This window comes from Hirundo rustica, chromosome 4 (assembly GCF_015227805.2).
Source record: "Hirundo rustica isolate bHirRus1 chromosome 4, bHirRus1.pri.v3, whole genome shotgun sequence".
In the NCBI taxonomy this organism is placed as follows: domain Eukaryota; kingdom Metazoa; phylum Chordata; class Aves; order Passeriformes; family Hirundinidae; genus Hirundo; species Hirundo rustica.
In genome coordinates, this window is record NC_053453.1 from 22,255,483 (window position 1) to 22,269,827 (window position 14,345).

At 35.9% G+C, this 14,345-nt stretch overlaps 1 protein-coding gene across 9 annotated transcripts in view; it reads left to right on the forward strand.

The window, feature by feature from the left end:
• The window catches only part of CADPS2 (calcium dependent secretion activator 2), a 290,272-nt gene that overhangs the window by 175,443 nt on the left and 100,484 nt on the right, over window positions 1-14,345 (forward strand). For all 9 annotated transcript variants that reach the window (XM_058420273.1, XM_058420271.1, XM_040062395.2 and 6 more), the window contains exons 9-11: window positions 2,947-3,013; window positions 8,745-8,853; window positions 10,022-10,225. In XM_058420273.1, the coding sequence (XP_058276256.1) occupies window positions 2,947-3,013; window positions 8,745-8,853; window positions 10,022-10,225 (380 nt within the window). The remainder of the gene's footprint in view (window positions 1-2,946; window positions 3,014-8,744; window positions 8,854-10,021; window positions 10,226-14,345) is intronic.

Consider the following 14,345-nt stretch of genomic DNA (forward strand, 5'->3'; position numbering starts at 1 on the left):
TTGTAGATTTTTTTCTGTTCTAGACATCAACTGCAGTTTCTACGGATCCTAGATGTTACTGTGTAAATATAGGAAGGATCTTGAAGATTCTTAGATCCCTTTTTTTTTTTTTTTTTTTTTTCCCTCCAAATAGAAAATGAATGAGAATGAGAGGCTCAAAGAAGAAGCCTAGGTGGGTCTTTCCACCTAAAAATGTTACTCTTGAGCAAGAATTAATCTCTTTATCTTTCAGGAGCAGACACACTTAAGATAAGCACAGGATATACCCCTTGTAAAGGCTGGACCTTTGTACGTTAGAAAGAAACTGGTACCATTAGATATAGCACTGGAAGAGGGATTAATAACATATTATAACTGTGTGTTTATAGTGATTTGTAAAACCAGCATAAGTCCTTGCATTTCTATACTAAATCCCAGCTTTGTGTCATGAATGTTATTTTCTTTGTAATATTCCTGGTCTTATGTAAGATCTGTGAATTTTAAAGTTAGGTAGTTAATGTTTCATTCCTTTGTTTCCCAAGGAAGCTCTTATTTAGCACCTTAGTTGGAAGTGATTTATAGGAAGAATAAAAGCACACATTGCTATTTTATTTCCTTTTGTGTGCTTTATTATTTTATACTTTTGAATTTACTGTATCTTACATTATTTCTGCCTGTACTGCAGAACTATAGGTGGTATATCTTCTATGAAGAATAATTTAAAAGGCAGCCAGGTAATATAAAAACATCACCTTTCCTCTGATAATAACAAATGTTCTTTTAAGACCTCTTATTTTAAAAGCACATTTCTGCAGCAGAATCAGTTAATGAGAAAGAATCATCATAAAGTTTCTAGGGTTGGGTTACTCATTTTCTGATGTGCAAGAGGCAAGAAGACTTTGTTAATCTATGGCTTTGGAGGACTGTGTATGTATTTTCAACTGTATTTCCAAAATACAGTTTCAAAATGGGGCAGTTGCCTCCTGACATATATCAGATAAGCCTTCGTGGTACTCCAGGGGATAGAGGGAGATGCGGTGGCAGAATCACCGTGAAGAACAGGGCAGTCTTAGGACTGAGGGAGACCAAAGGCCACCTGTGGACTTTTTTACTTTCCTCCCTCAGATCATTAAGCTTCAAGACTATGTGAAATTCATAATTTATTTCCCCTACACCTTCTGACAATTGTAAAGAGATTAGCATGGCAATAGCAATGTTGTGTGCTTTGGGGAAAGTGAATCCTCTGAAACATGTATGAAAAGGAAAACAGTTCGTATTTTGTGGGAGAACACGTGACATAAGTCTGTGACATAAATGCTTCCTTACTTGCAAAATATTATAAATTTTAAAATAAAGTCTAGTAGGTCCTTTTTTTTTTTGTACCCTTTCTGACATAACTCTTGCTCCTTTCTTTTCATTGAATTTGTAATAGTCACAGAATTAAGAAGTTAAAAAGACTGTGGCAAGATCTGAACACTTCAAAGGCCACATCAACTGGTAATTGTGTACACAAAGCAAATTTTTCCCTTTTCATACAAATAAAAAACAGAGTAAACAAGTAAGGTAGACCTTCAATACCGGTGTAGCCAAAGTTGAAGAGGGCCAAACATGCTGTCATAAGAATAAGGGAGCCACTACATAATCTGACAACAACAATTAATAAGCAGTACGCTGAACATTTATTTTAGACATAAATTTGTCTTTTGTGATGCCTAATGTGGGAGAAAACATTCTTGAGAGTAGCCCAAGGACAGGTATAGAAATGTTTTGCCTTTTTCTTGTTTACTAATTTCACATAAGATGTTGATTAATTGCTCTGTTTTTTTGATTGAGTTACAAACCACCAGGCAGCAAAGCCACAGAAATGAGTAGAGGGATGCAGACCATATTCTCTTGCCAGAGAGGCCCACATTCATCTGTCAGTCGTCTGACCAGCCATCTCCCATCCTAGTTATTATGACAACTTCATAATGTATGTACTGGCATCCCCTGGAGAGTGCCCCATGAAACCATCATTCATGGATCTGAACAATCATTGTTCTGCCTTTGACCAGCCTGGCTGTACCAGATGTCCTTGACAGAAGCTGGCCAGCCAGAAGGGGCATCTCATACATAATATTTTGCTCTCATGTCAGGTTTTAAACAGCAGATCCTTACCACTCATGGGCTCTTGCTTACAGTCTCACAGCTCATCCCTTTTCTTCTTGCTGTCTTTATTAACAACAGTGCAACATGACCACAGTGACAGAAAAAATGTCACTGTAATGCCAGAAAATTCACTGCAAATTCTTGGGTAATGAGTGTGCTCTCTCTACCACCAAACAGTATCAGAATCGGTGGTTTTCTCATCTTACTGCTTGATACTACTGATTACGTCCTCTGATTCAAAGCCTGGAAATTGCTAAAGTGACAAGGAGTTTTTGTAATCGAAGAGCCTTTATAGTGAAGTGCTTCTGTTTGGGAAATTAGATTCTACTTTACTCTGAAAAAAAATTTAATCTTGTGTGTCTGCTGACATTGTGTTATATGAGCATTTTATCACACTATCCCTGGGACTGACTTCTCACAGACTAAATAAACACTAGCAAATCTGTGGAAACCAAATGGAATAAAAACTGTTGGGAACGTCAACTTTCCTAACATTTAGTATTTCTGTGTAATCAAAAGTGTTGTACTTTAAGCTGCTTTTTCTATTTTTCAGATAAAAGTGATGAAATAATAAGTGATAAGCAGGTTAATCTTTGCCAACATTTGTTTCTGATTTTTGTCTTGTTTTGAGTGAAAAAGAATGTCTCTTTGCATTTTTATGATATGAGTAAATAGAAGAGAAATCCATTTTTACATATGACAACAGTGAAGAAGCAGCTCAGTAGACAGAGTAAATTAATACACAGGTTTCTGTTTGGTCCTCCTAATGTCATGCTTCTTATTAATGGAATACCACTCCCTTTATTATTTCCTTTGCAGGTACTTGTATGCTCTGGGACAGAAGGTTTGGAAGCGGTGGAAAAAACGGTACTTTGTCCTTGTTCAGGTTGGTAGCCAGCCATGAAATTTCTTGGACTATAAATTATGTATGATTTCTGGAGTAGTTTGTAAATCAGTATCTTCAGGCAACACATGCAGTACTACTCCAAGCTTCGTGCAGCACAGAGATATCCAGCTTTTTTGTTTGTTTGTTTTGTTTTTTCCTTAGTTTATATACCTAGTAAACAGCAATGTTACCAAGTTTTGCAGATATATATATATGGGTCCCTACACTGAAAAATGTTTCAACTGAAACCTAGAAATTTCTGGATGAATTTTTTGTGATCTTGTAATAGTCTGATGACAGCTTTTCACCAGCACTGAGTTTAAAATAAAGTCATATTTCAGAAAATTGATTTTACTTGCTGCTTATTCTATCTCAACAAATATTTCTGGCCTTTGAAATTAAAGCAACAATACTTATATTGAGAACATTTTCTGATTTTTTTTTCATTTTTTTTCTTCCTTGCAACATTAAATTGGGTAAAATGATATAATTGTCACAGAAAATATGATGAAATATATATACTATACAGAAAATGTATTAGTTGTTCTTGGTCACAAAAATGTGCTAGGCTCATATTTTATAACTTTTTGTCCAAACCCGGAACTGTGAGTATTTTCACATGCTAGTGAATGGTGATGTTGACTTGAGATAAATAGAATAGTAGATTTTGAGTGGGCAAAACAGAGAAAGTAATACTTTTACGGAGTCTTTGGATAAAAATAATTGGTTTTTTGGTTGGTGTTTGTCTTCAGATTACATTTGATGTTCTCCACAGTAAGTTCACAGAATGTTGTTCTGTCTCCTTTGTTTTATTGAAGGAAAACTCTTAAAGTCTGAGTCTCCATAAGTATCATACAAAGACTGAAGCCTGCTAATGAGGCTAAAACTCTAAAACTACTTTGCAGAAAGCCTGATTTCTTTATCACTCTGTCTGTCACACTCACCTGGTCTCCTCCTACTCTTAAGTGATTAAAATCATAAGGTTATTAAAAAAAAAAAATTACTGAGAAAGTTCTTTATTAGTGTTAAAAGCCAAGAGTATTTGAAGGAGATTCTGTGAATTCTACAGAATTCATTTGGATTCTGATTTTACCAAGGTCCTTTGTGAAGAGATGAGGACATTTTGTGACTATTAATATTTGTTGGGAAGATCTCTATGTAGGATAGCTGTCAAGGCATGGCTGTGAACGGAAAATAATTTCAAGTTGCAACGAAAAAGAGTAAGACAACATGCTTCCTTATCCTTCATGCTTTTCTTTAATACTCATCCTACTTGTCATTCCTTTAACAGAAAGAATGAAGTTGTTCTTTTTCTCTAAGCCACAGGTATCATCTGATTTTTAAACTGTACATCTAAGAGACACATAGCCTTTATGTGCGTGCAATATGGAAGCATCATCTGGGAGACCGGTTTATTCCAGTCAAGTTAATTTTAACTATTTTCTACTCTCTATGCTGAAATTTAAATACTGGAGGAAAATATTACAGGAATTTTCCTACTGTGATGGGATTTAGTCATCTATTTCATTTTAAAACAGCTATCAATTCAATAAAGCTATATAAAAAATACAATGTTAAATCAATACTTACTGTCCAGACAGCTCTGGCTCGTTTATATAGTCCTGCTGTGATATATTCACTGACAATAAGCTGAAGTCAATACATGTGAAATAAGCATTCAGTAATGAACCAGTCTGTTGTGTTGATATATTATTGACATATTGACAAGTCTTCCTCTATGGAATAAATTTTAGCTTACATTAGTAAAATATCAAGGACATGAAATTCAGTACTAGAACAGAAGCTACCAGTATGGTTTACACACACTTTAAAAATTTAACTCAGTTCTGACATTAAACGAATAATGTTGATTTTTTTTCAGAGTGTGATGTGAGTAATGTGTACCTTCATTATTGCTACACCTATTACAAGTTGTTAGTGGTTTCTGAAAGAACAGATCATAGTGTCATAGGAGGGTTACAGTATCAGGAAATTTTAACCTCTTTGTTTTATTTGATTTTTATCATTTAGTATCCAGTCACTTCTCTAAAAGGTTATTAATTTAAAACCAGAAAAAGACAGGGACGTAACACAGTTGGTAAAAAGCCTCAGCTGGACCTGATGTGTTTTACTTAATTTGCTGCCTGATATCTTCTTCCAGTAATTGGAGTGCAGATCCACTTCTGTCATTTTAATTTCACCTGGTCAAATGTTTGAAAAGTCAGTCATTTGTTTCATAGGCAATTTTTTTTTAAACACACAAACCATGCAGGCTAATTCGTGCTGCCCAGTGGTGGCCTGTAGCAGACACCACAGAGTCAGCTGCCAGGTGTGCAGTAACACTTCCTCCCAGCACATTAAACTGAGTCTTTGTGCCCTGCGGGGACATCCCTTAGTGACATTCCTCATAAGTCACAATCACAATTTCTGTACATATCTGTCTGTCATAACTGCATTGGTTATTGGTTTTCACCTTGTTACAAAACAGGTGGAACAGCTGTAGTCAGATGTTTGGACATCTGGAAAGCAACAAAATTCAAGTAAACACAGTTGTAGAAAGAGGATTGCCTTTTATTCTGTCAAGATTACCATTCAAGAGGATGGAACGATTTTGTATGAGAATGTGTTGTACACAGTCCTAACTTTCAAATACTCATTATTCTATGAAGTATTTATGCTAATTTGCTGAATTCTTAGGCAAAGCTGATTGCAGCTCCATTTACTACTAATAATACACTTAAACCTCGTCACGGATCTATATTAAAAAGTGTTATTTCAGACAGTGCTGGTGATTCTCTTTGAAGTAAATGAGAGCAGCCACTGCTGACCATAAGGAAAAGGGTTTAAGAGACTTCAAGTGTAAATAAACCAGGCAAGTTCTATATTTCTTTAATTTTTTGAGACTTTCTTTCCCCCAACAAAATTTTCTGCAATTTTTCTGTCTGTTTCTTTGGTGAAGAAACTTCCAAATTTCTCACTTTCAACAAAAAGATGAAGTCAACAATCGTGACTGTTCCTTTAAAATAAGAGAACGCATTTGCAATATGTTCAATAAAATAAAATCAGCAGCATTATAATGGCTGTCGTTACGGTAGTAAGGCCAAAAATGAAAAGATACATAGCACAGATCTTACACAAGTTTATCTTCAAAAACATTCAGTGGCTAGAGAAATCTGAAAAATATGGGCATCCCATGCATTTCCATGATTAGGGTTTTCTAGCTTCCCCTTTGATGGCTCAGATTGCCTATACAGTGTGGTTATGTGGAATTATTGACAAGAAAATGTGGGAGATGAAGGTGGCTCCTTCCCAGCTTATTTCATTCAACCAAATGGAATAAATAGATTTTTTTTTTTTTTTACTACAGTGCGAAGTACCAAAAATTAAAATTGTAGATGCAGTTTACAAAGAAAAGGAGGAAGCGCTCATTAAATATAAAGCTAATTGCAAAGGATTTAGAGTAGTGTGACTAGACAACAGCTCCCTCCATGCTCATCCATGAAGGCAAATATGTTTGTGGGACAATAAGCAGGGAAGTACCAAGCAGTGACAGAGGTGATGCTGCTACCAGGCCTAGAGCAGAGGGCGTAGCATAGGGATGAGCCCCATGTCAGGGTCCCCTCTCAAAGGAGACTACCAGCCCTGGCTGTCTCTGCCCAGAGCCCATCCTCCCATTTCAGCCTCCTGGGTCCATCATCCCCAGCAGGGCTGGTCTCCAGTTCCCCACATCCCACTCCATCCTTGGCCTGTGCCCAGGGCTGGGGCTGATTGCCCTGCTCCCAGCTGCACCCTGTCTGGAAGGCCCTGCCCTGTCAGCCCAGGGATACCTTAAAATATTGAAACCAAAATATGGTAATTTTCTAAAATACACTATGAATGCAAGAAAAACGGTGGGCTCAATGCCCTGTGAGGTGAAATTCTGCTATAACTGCCATGCTGGAGGATGGGCTGGCTGCTTGTAGTAGTCCCTTTCCAGCCTTAAAATCTGAATTTTGGGGTAGATTAGATTGTCTTTTGCATTTATGTATATTTAATGTGGTCTTGGTATGCCCATTTAATTGAATGTACCAAGTCTGATGTGAAAAGCTAACACTAAGTTTCAGTTGCCTGACAGTGTCTCTCAAATTCTTATCTCCTGTAAAACTGTCTTTGCTTAGCTAATGAAATAATTGAAACTAGAAGAGCTATACTTAGTTTTTCTCCCCTGTAGACTCCTGCTGTTGTTCTGGAGACATCAGTTTGGCATTTGAGGGCCTGATGGCCGTTTTGCGGAAAGAGCTGTTACACCAGTTCCTTTTGCTTGTCCAGGCTGTGCCAGGGGATGTTCAGTCACCATGCACTGCATACACATAGATAGAATAGTCCTGTTTCAAAAAAGCCCCAACACATAAACTAACAAAATGTTCTTAGAGCATTGCCCAGATAATAATTACACATTCCATCCTTCTTTTCAAAAAGCATCAATCTTTTACAAAAAATAAAGGTATGACACCAGCAAATATATGAATGAAGCTGAAATCAGTTGTCCAAGTTTTACTTCAAAAAAGATCATTCCTGAAGTTGTACCTAAAACAATGAATTAAGTTAGCTGAGCAGTCAGCAGTCAAAATAAAAATGATCCATTATATATCAGGTGTATAATATCAGATATCCTTACCTTTCTTTAAATCTTAGCATAATTTTACAGATAGTTTAAAACAAGTCTGTTGGCCATGTATCCTACAGTCCTTGGAGACCAGAGTTTCAGTTTAAAACAAGTCTGTTGGCCATGTATCCTACAGTCCTTGGAGACCAGAGTTTCAGAAGTGTGTATACGTTTGGCTCCCTTTAATTTCAAGTGTTCACAGATTCACATGTCATTTTCTATAGTCCTCCCAGCTCTTCATGTAAAACTTAGAACACCTTGGTTTTGTTTCGTTGGTTGCTTTTCTCCTCCCAGATATTACATTTCTTTCTTTATCATTCTTTATCTTTCCAGTCAGCTTTTCCTCACCTACCCTTATAATTTTCTATTCTGTCTACAGAGTCAAAAACCACCTGGTGACAGATTCTCTTCTTATTGCTGTATAAGTTTTTTGATAATTGTACTTGATGACAAGTAACTAATGTTGTCCATGCCAGCTGCAAGCAGCTTGGCCTGAAGGATACATTATCTTGTGAGCCAAGCAACACAGGGGTGGGTGAGAACACAGATGTAAAGGGTACAGAAGTTAGACTATAAAATCAAACTGAAGGTTCTGATGCTTGCCATCATTAGCTAGGATTGGCCAGATTATATGTTCCTTTTTCCAGTTTCATGATGATTGTGCTGCTCCTTCTGCAAACAGTACTTTTATGCATAAAAGTTCTTGTTTTCTCAGTTTCTTGGAAAGCAGTTGTTTTTTTCCTCTTACAGTATACTGAGTAATTTGGTCACTACCACAATACTAAGTATTTTCCATACCAGAATCTAAATGGTTTCCCTTCATTTTTTCATACACCACTAACCCAAAATGTATTCCAGGAAATTGCAGAGAGTTGTGTTTATGGGTTATTTTCTTTGGAGTTTTTCCTTCATTTTGGCAGAAAGGGGAAAGGGGGAGAAATTTTACACTGTAAATATTTCTGGGAAAGGAGAAAAAAAAGCAGGATTTTTTTATTCAGTACAAATGAAAGCTATTTAAAACCCTGGTATATTTGTTATACAGTTCTGAAATGCAATTCAGTAATTAAGAAGTCCTTTCTTATTCAGGTTAGCCAATACACATTTGCAATGTGCAGTTACAGAGAAAAGAAATCTGAGCCTCAAGAACTGATGCAACTGGAAGGATATACTGTGGATTACACAGCTCCTCACACAGGTACTTTTCATGATTTTGAAGTAGGATTACTGAAGCACAATATATTTGTATAAAGTAACTGTTTCAATTTGCTCATTTTGATCTAGCAGCAAAAACTCCCAAGGTTCTTTGGCAGCATAAAATCCCAAGGTTCTTTGGCAATTATTCTGCTAGGACATTCTGGTGTGAAAAATCATGCTTTTAGAAAGAAGCTTGTTGTATGACTGATGAAGAATAAGCTTTAAGCTAAAGTTTCCTGAAACATTGTAAGACCACATATAATATGAAGAAAAAATTGTGAATTCTAGTCAGTCTTCCCCCTTTCTCTTTTTGATGGTGGTGGCATGTATCAGTATACTGTGAAGTATATTCATAAATAATTTAGAAAAGAAGACGGATTATGAAAATGCCTGTGAAAGGCAAGTTACTCATAGTAATCAAAAACAAATTTGACATTATCAGAAAAATCTCTACAAGTTAATATTAAAATGGAAGAGGGAAGTCACATGCAGAGAAATACAATTCTACCTATGCAGTGGAGGGTTATGAAATTAGGAGAGTTCTGATACATTAAAGATTGATCTTTGAAAAATGTTGTGTCAATGTATAGAATAATTGAGAAGGCAAATGGTGCTCCGAAGACATTTGGAAAACTGAGACAATTCTGTCACAAAGGAACTCCTAGTACAGCCATGTTGACTGTTGTGTCCCGTTCTCATTACATGCTCTCAGAAAAAAACACTGGAATGAGAAAAAGGAGTAAGGAAGAGCAGCGCTGATAAAGAATATGGAGCTGTCTCAGTTCAATAAGAGATAAAGCTGACAGGGATTTACAGCTAATAAAATAATACCAGGAATGAGAATATGTTAAAAAAATGCAAAATAACGTATGGCAGAGAGAAGATTAATAAGAAATGAGTTGGAGCAGAATTTAAAGTGGAGTCATGTAAATATTTTTCTCCTGTAATTTCTCTATTTATTCTACTTATGTTACTTCTATATATTACCATTTGATCCTTATAGCTCTAGATTTATCTTATTTCTAAGTCATAAATACCTGTAAAACGTTTTAACATATCCCTCCACACACACACACATACCCAAGTAAAACCAATAATGTAATAAACATTGATGGTGATTTAGAAGTAACTTGTGTTTATCAAGACTACCTTCTTGTTTGCTGCTTCAGGTCTTCAGGGTGGTCGAATGTTTTTCAATGCTGTTAAAGAAGGCGATACCGTGATATTTGCCAGTGATGATGAGCAGGATAGAATACTCTGGGTTCAAGCTATGTACAGAGCCACAGGTCAATCTTACAAGCCTGTTCCTGCAAGTCAAGCTCAGAAGATGAATCTTAAAGGAGGCAATGCCAACACAGATATATCCCCACTTCGTAAGTTGGCTTTTCTTTTATTTTCTTTTGTGGCTTTGGTTTTAGTTTTAGCTGGTAAAATATGTAGCAGCTCCCTCAACGAAGTTTAATTAAGCAGAACTTATTCACTAGGCAAATGTGTCTAGCAGTTCACTGTTAGCCAGCTCTTTAACTCAGATTATTATTAACAACAAGGGAAATCCTGACTTGCAGGTCATTATTTTTATTATAATCCATGAAAATACAGCAATTAGCTTCATATTCCTTACAATTGACCCATATATTACCATGGAGACGGTTTGGTTTGCATTATATTTTTCATTAGCCAGCCAGTGTAGTGTTGAATAGAAAAGCATCAATCTATTCTCAGATTTTTTTAGATTTAGGTCAGCTTTATCACACATTGTGCGTATTAGTTACCAAAAAATTGCTATGCAGACAATACATTGTAAGTTAAAAGGCAATAGATGGGCTCCTGGATTTTTTTTGGCACATAGTGTAATATTAAATTATATATATCTAAATTATTTAAATTATTCAGATTTAAATGTTTGTCACCTTTCTTTGAGGAAAGTATCTTTTCAGAGAAATCAAGGTATATAGCACATATTAAACATATTTTAAATCTTCATATCATCTCTTTGAAAGTATTCTGTCGTGTAGATACCTGGACAAAGGAAATGGGGGTTGGGGGGGGGGTGAGTTTTTTAATGTTGTTACAGAGACTGAGTGCAATCCAAGGACCTTTAGTACTAGCCATCAAATTTCTGGAATATCATATGATTATTATACAATAACCCTTCTTCAATATCATACAACCTACCTGCATAGTGATGGAGGGGAGACATATGTTTTAGACTAAACTTGGTTTAGTGTCTGAAGTCTGTAGCAGGTTCACCCAAACCCATTCTCATCCCTCAGTCCTGCTGTCACTCACTCCCACAACCTTCTATTCATCCTGTAATCCTATATCACTTTGCTTTTAGAAAACAGTAAAATGTGCTAGCTAAACTCAGTAATATTTACCTAAAATCCTGAGGAGCTCTCAATGTCATTGAGCTTTTCAATGTCAATTGAAAAAAGTTTAATTTTACAAAAGCACTGGCATCTGTTTTTCATCTGAAACAATTTGGAAGGGAATTAGTTGGAAATTGGACAGATTTGTGAAGTAATCTTTCATTATGAGGCCATTAAGGTGAAGAAGGATGGAAGTAATGTTGCAAAAGAAAAGGTGGGGCAACAGCCAAGAAGCTTCTGCTCACCTCCTCTGAATTCCCTGGATTTGTGCTGAGTGGTGGGAGTTCACTGTGCTCCTGCCTAATGTCCCTACTTCATGTGCATCACTTAGAAAGTACACAAGAAGTGACCACTGACAGCAGTGGCCAAGGACCTGCTCCTGGTTCTGGACATAGTGTTTACTTGGAAGTGAAAGCAACTAGAAAACTCTGACACAGGGAAATGAAAATTATAGAAAGAGAAAGGTACAAAAAACAATGACAAGTTTCACAAACACACTGAAATTGTGTTTTCAGAGATAAAATTACTGAAAATGTTAAAGAATTAAATAGCAATTAAATTGTCACATCTTGACATTATTTTATACATTATTTTAAACATTATTTTAGAGGGACTACAGTTCTTAGGTGGAATCTATAGGAAAAAATTAGAATTATTTTAAAGACATTTTAAGGGGAGCTCAAAAGCCTAAAATGCCTTGTATTTTTCTGTCATGCTTATGTATCTACTTACACAAACTCGTATGACTGAACTGTATATAAATCAAAAATCCACATTTAAACTATTATTTTCTGTATTCAATTTATTATTTTCCTTTGGGTTAATGTGGATATTTTGTAATAATTCACTAAATAATTCATAACATAATAATTCATAAATTTCTTCGTAATAGAGTAACTTGTGGAATTTAATTTAATGCGATACTTAGAACCATTGTTTGACTGATTTCTGTAACGCCCCAGTTCTGTCTACATGAGGAAATTTTTTTAATTCTGTCTCTTGCACTTCAGTTAGAAATAGGCATAATCAAATTAATCTGTTTTTAAGAAATTTCAAGAATTGGGTTTTTCAGATATAACCTTAAATAATTTTATAATAGTCCTACTTCCTTTAAATATATACTGTGCTGAAATTCTTGAGGCATAGTTCTACTCCTAAGAAGACTCTATAGCTGACCTCTTCTCACATTTAAATAGATTCAGTTTCACAAGAAGTTCATTTGCTTTTCCCCTAGAAAAATGTTTGCATGAACATAAGTGTCTTTTATCAAGATAAAAGACCACGTACTTGAGAGCTGGCATATATACTAAATAAAATTATTTTCCAAGTTTTTCTTCTTTACTATGGTATATTTTTAGTATTAGGAAATACAGTTTTGACCAGATAATTTCTCAGTTAATATTTTTATGATTTTTATTTTCCTATTAATGAATAATTTAAGCACTTCCTGCCAATAGAAGATCATATTGTTTTAGTTTCTGCAATATATCACACAATGCCATCTCCACATAGAGAAACCAGAAAAACAGCTTGGGCTTTGCGAAACAAATGTCAGTTAATGGCATTCAAACCTTGAAAGTCTGTCCCCATTTTCTTTATCCTCTAAGATGAAAAATCAACTCACCCTGATAAAATGTTCAAAAAGAATTTTCAATAACTTGGAGAGACTTAAATATCTTTAAACTGCAAGATGTAGAAAAAAGTCAACTTGAAGAGAAATGTTTCAATGTTTTTCTGTATTGTGTTTATAAAATATCTTCTTTTATCCTGAAATTTTCTTAATAGTTATGAAAAGCATCTGAAAGTGGTGTTTAACTGAATCAAACTATTGTTGTATCTGTCCAACTTCTAAAATGTATACTACTCAATTTTTTCATCTGTAAATAACTTTGTATTGCAGTTTTGTGGTATTAGGTGACTCCAAAACAAAAGTGAAGGGAGGCTGATGTCAGCAGTGATCAAGAAAAGGAGACTGACCTTCAGTTCCACTGTTCTGCATAAGCATGTTAAATGAAAGAACAGAGCCTTTAAGGATGCATGATTGTAGAATAGCCAGAAGTTTCCCAAGGACATTAATGTTTCAGGGAAACACCAATGAAAAACAGATTCATTTGAATCACATAAAGGTTCAGGAAGTGATCCCTTTCTTAATGAGCAATGTATTAGGAGATATATTCATACAATTGAAAAGGCCATTGGAGTGCTTAGCACTGTTAATAACTTGTTCATAACACAGGAGTTAAAAGCAGCACATGAGGGGATTGTCATGTCTTAATGGAGAAATACAAAGCCAATCATTCTGAACTTACACCCTCATGAGTTCAGAGACAATGTCTTTCAAGTAATAACATTTTTAGAAACAAACAAGTAAAAGAAGTTTTTTTTTCATTTGACATAGTTTTCTCAGCAGGTTTTGCAGCTTTATGTCCATTCCATACCCTTTTGCCATCTGGAAGACTGGAGTAATTCCACCCTCCCTGCATGTTTTCCTGTTCCCCTTTATGTCCATTTCCTGCTTGCCTCCAACCATCCCCATCTCCCTTTTAGAAAGAAAATGCTCACACTGGTCTCCACTACCTTAGGCAGCCAGTAAGTCACCTGTGTGCTCTCTTCTGTACTGGTCAGGAACATGTAAAAACTATCTACAATCTGCTTCAAATCTGCCCTTCAACAAAATACTGGCAATCAGTCAGGGTGGTATCCCCAGCCCGACAGTCAGGCCATATGGGCCAGCTGCTTTCTCATTCTCTGCCACTTTCTCTGAAGAAGCTATTTCATGGCCTGATTCCTAAATTATAGAGTTCTGAGGTCATAGATTGTCTCTTTGGCCTGTGTAGCACTTTGGAGTCCTGGTCAATGATCAGGAGTCAAAATGTTCCCAATGTAAGCTGTCACCATCTCTCTGGAGTGGCACTTGAAGGAATGTAATGCATGTCTTACCACTGTCTTTTCCGACCAGTTCCAGCCCCTTCTGGAAGAGAGTCATAGTTCTTACCCTACTAGTCTTAGTCTTTAAATCTTTTTAATCCCTGCAATACTATATTGCTTGCCTCTACTTTCTCTTCTTTCATGCTTGTCTGAGCTAGTTCAAATTGCTTTCATGATGCTTAAAATCAAGAGATGT